General features: G+C 36.3%; 2 protein-coding genes across 2 annotated transcripts; one reads left to right on the top strand and one right to left on the bottom strand.

Annotated features, from left to right (window-relative positions):
- Positions 1-223: 223 nt before the first annotated feature.
- Positions 224-866, bottom strand: LOC132162570 (uncharacterized). Its single transcript, XM_059572822.1, has one exon. It carries the CDS (start codon positions 655-657, stop codon positions 331-333), a length of 327 nt encoding a protein of 108 aa, XP_059428805.1. The 5' UTR covers positions 658-866; the 3' UTR covers positions 224-330.
- Positions 867-5,736: 4,870 nt separating this feature from the next.
- LOC132191992 (zinc finger AN1 and C2H2 domain-containing stress-associated protein 11) lies at positions 5,737-8,743 on the top strand. The gene is made up of 2 exons (XM_059607163.1): positions 5,737-6,134; positions 7,715-8,743. Exons 1-2 carry the CDS (start codon positions 6,036-6,038, stop codon positions 8,477-8,479), a joined length of 864 nt encoding a protein of 287 aa, XP_059463146.1. The 5' UTR covers positions 5,737-6,035; the 3' UTR covers positions 8,480-8,743.
- Positions 8,744-9,649: the final 906 nt, after the last annotated feature.

Raw genomic sequence — 9,649 nt, 5'->3', positions numbered from 1 at the left:
GAGGACTGATCATGCAATGATTTCCCATGATCATCTATGGCATGCTTAATTAGATTATAAAACATAGAGAAAAAATAAATAATTAATTTGGTCATTAATCAGCTAATAGTTTTACCATAATGTTCTTTGTTAGTGAAATAAGTAAATTTTTATATTGGTGGAACTAGAAAGTAGAAATTTAGGACAGTAAAAAAAGATTAATTATAACTGAGAATAAGGAGCTACCACACATGATTAATTGCTTATACAGTCAATTACTATCTAATACTAAAATTACATGCTAATTACCAATTCAATCATCTCCATTTTTTTTTAATTTTTTTTTTTTTTTTACTTTTTTGCTTCTTCTGCTGCTGGCGGTGCTGCCGCTGGTGGCTTAGGCTCCACTGCTGCAGGCGGAACTCCGCCATCAATGCAACTCCTACACCTCCTTTCTACCCATCCTTCTATGTCGTTCTCCCCATTGTTGCCGAAATGCCGGCCGCCACACAGCCGGGCAATGATGCCTGCAATGACACCCACAATGGTGATCACGGCTAGAACTACCACCAGCGTCTCGATCGATCGGTGGCTGTAGCGGTTCGGCTCCACCGTTGGCGGTGCATCATCAACTTGTGGCCCCAGCTCGCCCGGTAACCATGGCTCTTTACTCCCCATGAACGCGGCCAAGATGATCGCGCGGTGCTGAAAAAATGAGACCCTGATGAGAGTGAAAATTTATGGAAATGGCAAAGAAGGAAGCAAGCTGTGCTGTGAATAGTGAATACTGTGGAAAGGCTGAGAGAGAATGGAAGCAAGTTGTTTTGAAGGTGGGAGAAAACTGAAAGAGGATTCCAATGTAAAAAAATACAAAACAAAACAATTGATTGCTACTCTAATTATTTGGGTCTTCTTTGGATCTTCTTTGCCTAATTATTACTTCTCTATCTTTTTGTTTGCTTCGCCTACTTTTGGCATTTCTATTTTAGTAATTGGTGTGGTTTTTGAGGCCCAATACTTAAATGGCTGAAAAAGATATATTGAAATGCTTATTTTATGAGTAACGGTTCTTATAGATGTGTTTTGGGTGTTATTTTTTCTATATATTTTTAATCCATATTTTTTAAAAAAAATTTATTATTGAATCATGACTTATAAGTTGGTCTTATTACATATTTAATAGTGAATTTTCATCAATATCTCATGAACTTGTAATTACTAATTCGAATCATCTTTCTCTTTACGTCATTTTATGTGAACGCGTCAAAAAAAAAAGAACAAAAGAATGAAACCAAATATTTATCGTTCAATAATTTTGATGTGTCAGTTTCAAATAACAATATTATTAAAAAAAAAAATTAAGATTTAGTTGAGACCTTCGTATCAATATTGTTTACTTGAAATAATTATGAAATAAAAATTATATATGTAACATTAGTCTTATTTTAATACTGGATAAAAGTTAAGAGGGTACTTGTAGGTTGTCAGAAGTGTATCTTGAATTGCTGTGTAGCCCAAGGTGAAAATGTTTTGATTTATTTTCCCAATTTGTCCTTAGTGATATCACATGTCTCTGTTCATTTTGTGAGCCCGAGAACCAGGTCTTGGAGACCTCTGTCCCTCGCACAGAGAGTGAGCGGGTTGGGTAATTTGTCAAGTTGTAGAGATATTAGACATGATGGCATGGATGCATCTGGAGACTACTCCACCCAGTACTGAGAGGACCTTTCACAGAACAGCCCTGACTAACCTGCCTGGACACCATTTGTGACTCTACGTACCCGAAAAAAGAAAAAAACTTCTTTGACTAATATTGAATTTTTCATAATTATTTTATAGGAAAAAGAACAATTATAAAATCAGTTTCATAGTTGTATAAATTTACAATAAGCATAAACGACAAATAACTCTTTATTTCGTCCGAAATTGATTAAAATTGTGGTCGAACAACCTCTCCAAATCTTTGAGAATGATTGGCTACCACTTTGACCAATTTGTGGTGATCCAGCTACTTTCTAACTTTTTTTTTTTTTTTCATTTTATATATTTATATTTAGATATAGTTTTTTTTTTTTTTTTTTTTCATTTTTATTCTTTTTAATATAGGAAACATGTTGTATTTATTATTGTTGCTATTGTGTCTAACCGAGTCAAAATTTTAATCGAAAGTTTTGGTGAAAAATTATTTGTCATTTATGCTTATTACATAGAGTTGTAAGTCACTTCTAGCTCTTTCTCTAGAGTGCCACACAGGTAAGGTAAACTCAGGTTTGGGGAGAAGGGTCGGCTATTAGATGCCTCCCTCCTCCCCTTACCCCCTCCGCATGGTGAGCTAGCCTATTTACTTGATGCCCCTAGCTTCGTTGCCTCCTCCTTCTCCCTTCGGCTTGTGCGGTTTTCCTCCTTCTGTGCTGCCCATTTCCTTGTTGTCCTGTTCTCTAGCGTTTTGCCCTTCTCCCTTTGTTGCTATGCTCACATAGCTGTTCTCCACTATGCCGTCTTTTTCCACCTCCATCTATCTCTGCCGCGCCTTGTCTAGATAGGGCTTGGCTTTGGATCGGCTTGCCTTGGCTCGATCTCCTTTCCTCCGTCTAACCCACCTCAACACGTGCCCCGCCTTCCTGCTCTCCGAATCCGTCAGTGTCCATCCCACCTTTCATATTGGATCTGTCGCTCTGGCTGTGGTTTGTTTCTGTTATGTTTTTGTGGCTTTTTTCCTTTCCTGTTTTTGCATGTTATTTGTCGTTTGCTTCTCATTGTGTTTGTGTTTGTTTCTTGTTGTTTTTGCTTGTTTGGCACACTTTGTGAGTGCCGCTCTTGGGATTCACTCAAACTCTCCCCCCAGTCTCTTTGAGTGCACCGCCAATCTCCTCCACGCCTACTTTGCCTTCCACCGTCAACTATCAAGTCTTTTCATGCGTCCCCCCGCAATGAGCTTCTAACGCCACCCTCCACGTCGGTTTCTGGCCAGCATGCGATCGGCCTTCTTTCGGCTGCTGTTTTCCGTTTTGTGTACTTCTCCTGTTATTTCACTGTATTGTGGGCTTTCTTTTGTTGTATTTCCGTTTTCCATGTATTTATTTTTTACTTTCTTGTTTTATTTCTCTGTACGTTTTATCTTTCCTTTTTTTTGTTTGCAATAAAGCTCTGTCCTTCCTTTATGATTTGCTCGTTTTGCTTTTGGTTCAGACCTTTGGGTTGTGGATGTTAACGTTATCCTAGCTGTCGGGTTGAGGAAGATGAGTTTCAGCATGGGGGTTTTTTGCTCTTAGGGTCGAGGAATATGCGCTACCTATGCATTGGATGGTATCTATTTGGTGCAGATCTGATCTTAAGCCTGATGAATAGTCATGGGTTAGCAGATGTTGTTACCTTTATTTGGCCCGATTAGTTGATGATTGTAACTTTAGCTTCGGCTATGATTTACTTCAGAGCTTTTTGCTCTGTTTGTAAGAGCTTTTGCTTGCGACCTTTTATCAGTGAATGAGTATGGAATGTTTTCCTTTTCCAAAAAAAAAAAAAAAAAGAGTTGTAAATTGGTACAACCGCAAGGACCCGTTTACTCTCTTTTTTTCTTTATTCTTATATATATATATATATATATATATATATATATATATATATATATGGAGAGAGAGAGAGAGAAGACTAAGAACATGTTTGAGATTGCGTTTGAGAAATAGAGTTTTTAAGTCAAAAATAGCTTTTGGGCAAAAACTTCAATTTTAAGCTTTCATCAAAAGTACGTTTTAACCATTTTTAGGTTTTTTTGGACTCTTAAAAGCACTTTTAATTCTTTTACTAAACGAATATTTTTTTATTCAAATGAATTTTTTGAGTGTTAAAATCACGTTTAAACCCCTTAAACGCATACAAAGAGGCCCTTTGAGACACATGTGACATATGCATGCAGCCAGAAATTAAGGGGGCAAAAAATTAATTTTTAAAGGTCAATTTATATATATATATATATATATACCCCCAAGACATAAGTTGGTTAAGCCCCTGTGCATGCAGCATGCATTGGGATTCATTGCAGTCTTATGCCTAGATTGCAATCTATCCAACTACAATTATGAGAGGCATCTGTTGGGTACTTCTCCCCATATTGAGCAAGTCTGTCTCATCCAATACTTGTCACAATTGTCTATTCAATTCAATTGCACTTCAATCGAGACAAACAATTCCAGGAAATCTCAAATCTGGATGCTTCTTTCTTACACACCCACACATGCATAGACACACAAGGAGCCATAGAGAATAGGACTCAATTGTTTCCCAATCCAATGTGGCATGTTAAAAAGCAAGCAAACATCCTACATTTATAGGATGACTATCAATCTTTATAATCTTATTGTTGCTTTCCAGACTCTCCAAATATTATGATGCTTATCTAACATTGCTTCATTAGTTTGTGTACCTCTTAGCTTTATTATAATTTAAACCAAACTAGACTTCGGCAGCATCTAAAAACCTTAAGCAAACCTTAAGCCCATCTCAATATTTGCTGGGTCTTCCTAGACCAAACAAACAAGCCAGTCAGCCCGCACTAAGCTCCAATCAACCCTGTAACCAAATATCACCCAAATCAGGGGGCGAAACTGAATCTTTGATGGGGAGGGACGAACTTATATAAATATATAGGCATACATTCATGTGAGTTAATGTAAAAGTAAAAGGTTAATGTAAAAGTAAAATCAGATGTGTCTTTTAAAAACAAATGATTGTATCATATTCCACATGTTCGCTCCAAAAATACATTTAAAAAAAAAAAAACAAATAAGTACAAGAAAAAATTGAGACTATTATAATCTATGGCCTTATTCTAGACTATTATACTCCTCTTGCCTGTGAAATATATGGAACTAAAATCCTAATGTTGAGAGAGACTTTCCTAATGTTGCAATTAAGTTTTGGTATCATATCAAATTAATATTTAATTTAAATGAGAAATAAACTGACAAAGTCAGAATTTGAATTTAGGATAATTGAGGGAAAATTGAGTCAAGAAAATATTATTTAGTTTTAGTTTAATCCCCTGCGGAATTTTAATTTCAACAACTATTGTTTGGACAGAGATAATTGAGAGATTATAAGTATCTTTGTGTTGCATATTAGGTTTTAAGGGTTTGGGTTTGGCCTGTAATCTTGTTCTTCTGATGCATAGGGTATATAGGTGGATGTAGACATTTGCATTCGAGTGAGGGAGCAAATGGGAGGCAATAGTACACCACGAGTTGTATCCGGATAATGTTATGCCAAATTATCTTAAATCTTTAATTTTCTCATATTCCTCATCACTCTCCAAAATATGCAAATTTTAGAAAACTCCCCTAAATTTTTAGTCATTTCGACACTAATTCCAAAGTTTAAAAATTATCAATTAGGGGTATTGAACTTTTAATTTTTTTCAATTATTCAATTCCACTAGGATTTTCCGTTAATTTTTGTCAAAATACCCAAAATAGTCATTTTTTTTAATAAAAAATTGCAAAGATGTTGCAAAAATATTTTTTTTATAAACAAAAATAAACATCTGAATATTTACAATTTTTTTTTATAATAAAAAACATTGATATTATAATCAATTTAATTAAACAGGTCACCTTTAACCTTATTAATTTTATATTAAATTTATGTATATTTACAAATCGTCATAAATCAGAAACATTGCCCGCATAATTTCTATTCGTTTTAACAACCAAAAAAAAAAAAAAAAAAAAAAAATCCAAAAACCGCGTAATATTTTCTGTTCGAATGGGTTGGAAATTTGGGACGACTTTGACTCACTTTTCTGTCTCTTCCCCCTCTCAAAATTTCGGTTCGGCGGTCTCTAATCTCCATCTAAATCCGCGGAATCCGAAAGCCTCCGGAGTCAGTCCGGACATTTAATCCCTTAATCCCGCAACAATTCCCGGGAAAAAAAACTCAAGCTTTCCGTCCCTCCGCGTATCTATTTGTTTCTTTTGTACGCCGCGACTTTTGCTTCTTCATTTTCCCTTGTTTTCTTTTGGATTTTTTTACCATTTTTCCACCAGCGTTGGAATCGGATTCCGATGGGAACTCCGGAATTCCCAGATCTGGGGAAGCATTGCACCGTCGAAGATTGCAGGCAGATCGATTTCTTGCCCTTCACATGCGATCGCTGCAGCCAGGTCCCCTCTACTTTCTCTCTTGCTTGAATTTCCTTTTCAATTTATTTGGTTCTATTGTTTTCTGGATTTGAATTCATCATTTCTTAGCTTGTTAGAGTCTTCACTATCATTGGTTACTTTAATTGGAGTAAAAGTCGTATTGGGGGCTAACTTTTATGAATGGGTTGACTCAAATGCTTAATCATTACCGTCTTGTTGAATTCTTGTACTTAGTGATACGGTATGGAGGCTCAGGCTCTGTTACATGATTTGAATAATTTGTATGTAGAGCATGTTAAGATATAATGGAAACTGTGTGAAGTTGTAGAATGAAATGCTCTTTGTTATCTTGCGAGTGGGCATTGTCCGCTTTGCAATTTGGATATCAGCTTGTATTGATCACTCACCATGCTGTGCTAAGATTTGGTTTTTAAGGCTTCACTTGGTCGTTCTACTATGTGTTAGTTTGGGAGTGATGCCTTTCTGTCTAGGGAACTATGGTTATGGAGCTTATGGTCTTTCTTCTGAAATGAAGTCTTCTAGTGCTTTGATTTTTCATTCTATTTATGGGGAAAATGAAGAAATCGCATTGAATTTTGCTTTTTTCTAGTTGTTTAGATCAAGTGATCTTTTCTTTGCCTTGGATTTCCTTCATTAAAACCATTCTTGACTTCGCCTTTTCAGGTAGTTGCTTGTTTTTTCTCAGCGCAAAGTTGCTGTATTAAAAATTTCATTTGTTGGACTTTATTGTGATGTTTTTTTTTGCATAAATAAGTTGGGAAATCAAGCCACTGCCTACTATACCTCTTTGCCTGTTGATCGACTTAGTTATTTAAATTCTTCTTTTCTCTCTGCTGTTGCTAGGTCATCATTTTACAATCAGTGCAATTGATATAAGCACCAAATAGAAGTGGTGGGCATGGTATAATATGCTATATTTCTATTTCCATCTTCTGAATAAGTTAAAGGATCCTGGTATACAAATTCTAGTTGTAACCTAGTTTGGTCGTCCAAAAACTACCTTTTTGGTTTAGATATCGTTGGAAGTTTTTGATTTGTGTTGAAATAACCGAGAAGAATAAGCATATTGATGATATGTTGGACCCTCTTTCCTTTGTGATACTATTTGTATTAAGAAATACTAAATCCTATGTCTTGAGTGGCATGTTCAATGCCTAAATAGCTTTTCTTTAAGGCTGCACGTATTACTGGCCAGTTAAGTTAGTAGCTGTTGTTGATTTTGGTGCCCGCTCTTAGCGGATTAGGCTAGTAATGCGTTTCATGTATGTTTATATCTTTCAAATCTTTCCTGCTAATCTGGCAATTGACTTCTGCTCCTTCATGTGAGTTTTATTTTTGTTGTGCTTATGCTTGATGTCTGTGAGCTTTATGGAGGTTTGGGGGTGATCCGTTCCAGGTAGCTTTTTCAGTTTTTCATTATGTTTATTAAATTTATCTTGTTGCCTGGGTTTATACAAGAGTTTAATTTTCAAATCTTCTCTCCGTAATCATCTCAAGTTATGGATCATTGATCTCTTGCAATGTCTGTTCCTTTGGGGAATTTTTTAGGCTTGCTGCTAAAATATGACATTTTTTTACAGGTGTTCTGTTTGGAGCACCGGAGCTACATTAAACACAGTTGTCCAAAAGCTGACAAACAAGATGTCACCGTTGTCGTCTGCCCACTGTGTGCTAAAGGAGTTCGTCTAATTCCTGATGAAGACCCCAACATTAGTTGGGACACGCATGTCAACACTGATTGTGACCCATCAAATTATGAGAAAGTAACAAAGAAGAAAAAATGCCCTGTCCCTGGTTGCAGGGAGATCCTAACATTCTCAAACACAATCAAGTGTAGGGACTGCTTGGTAAACCATTGTTTGAAGCACAGGTTCGGACCCGACCACAAATGTCCTGGACCGAAGAAACCAGAAACAGGTTTCCCATTTATGGGTCTTTTGAGTAGGAGTAGAAAAGAAGAATCAAAACCCAACCGAGCTCCAACGTCATCTTCCCCCAAGTGGGCTACAAGCTTTTTTAATGCAGCTTCAACAGTTCGAGCTTCGGCCGAAGCAGGCATGACAAGATTGGGAAATGAAATTAGCCAAAAGTTGCAGATCGCAAGGGATGGTGTGGGGCAGAGCAGCAGCAGTGGGGGTGGAATTGGACAAGAGGAGTGCCCACAGTGTGGTGTGAAGTTCTCCTCAGTTACAACTCTGGTGGAGCATGTGGAGAAAGTCCATGAGAAGAGTCGAGTGAAGAAGGTGACGATTGATGTCTGCCCAAAGTGTAGTAGAGGGTTTCGTGATCCAGTGTCTCTTGTGGAGCATGTTGAGAGGGATCATGGTGGTTCTTCAAGGGCTTAGCTTAACCACTTAGGTATGGTTGTGAAAACAGGGAAGTATACTTTCTGTGAAATCTTATTTCATTTTGCTCATTGCTCGGATTCAAGACTCTGAAAATGCAAATATCTTCTGAGCATTCGATCAAATATTGGACTTTTGAAATTGCAAGTTTTAATACAAATTTCAAAATGCTTTGTGAAGGAATCACTTGTTTACAGACAAATTGTATTTGTACACTTAATTGTTACTGGTGGCCCGTTTGCTTGTTAAGAGGATAGAAATTGTTTGGAATTTTTTTGATATTTCAAATTCTTCTCTTCTCCTACCTTGTGTCAGTGACCTTACTTTGAAGTATTCCGGGTGTAGTAATATTTTGGTTAGCAATAGAAATGGATTTTTTGATGTTTCAAATTCTCTTCTTTCCCTTCTCTTACACTAAAGTCTATAACGCCAATGGTTAAAATTTAGAACCTTCTTTGTCTAATATCATTTCAAATTGAATTCCGAAATACTCATTATTGGTGCATTTTAATATTATTAAATAAATGATAATTGAATTTCTTATCATTATAGTAATTTTTAAAGAAATTATTGAAAAGAACTCAACAAAAACAAAAAGGATCCACAAACAATTCTTCAAAATAAAGACAGCCTAAAAGTTAGAGGGGACCTGCAAAAAATGACAAGCAATCTACAAGATTACATTAGAAAAACCCCGAGACCAAGTTAAAAAGCGATTAACGAAAGAATCACGGACAACCTTAAAAGAAGTTGACTTTGGATTTAACTCAAAACAAAATCTTCAAAAATAATGTACTCGAAATTTATATTTCTTTCTCCCAAACAATCTAGTATTTCTCTCGCATCGTAGAGCATACGCATACATTGTAGCACTTACCATATTTCTAACCACAATGAAAAAGAAAATATTTGCCTCTAAAGTAGGAAGCCAAGGGCCACCTACCCAATAAAATCCTACAAGTTCCTACGAACCCAAAGAATATTACATATATTCCAAAGATCAAACCAAATACTTCTAAGAATGGCAAGCAAACAAAAAGATGGCCAATATTATCTTCACCCAACCTATATAAAACACATTTCATCTCCTAAAAATAAGCCAATAACGCCTCTCCAAGGTCCAAAATCTCCTTCCAAGACCAACTACAATTCTCAGGAGTCTTGACATCC

Source organism: Corylus avellana, chromosome ca9 (assembly GCF_901000735.1).
Source record: "Corylus avellana chromosome ca9, CavTom2PMs-1.0".
NCBI lineage: Eukaryota > Viridiplantae > Streptophyta > Magnoliopsida > Fagales > Betulaceae > Corylus > Corylus avellana.
The sequence above is the reverse complement of the archived record's forward strand: the minus strand, read 5'-3'. Positions and strand labels throughout refer to the sequence as shown.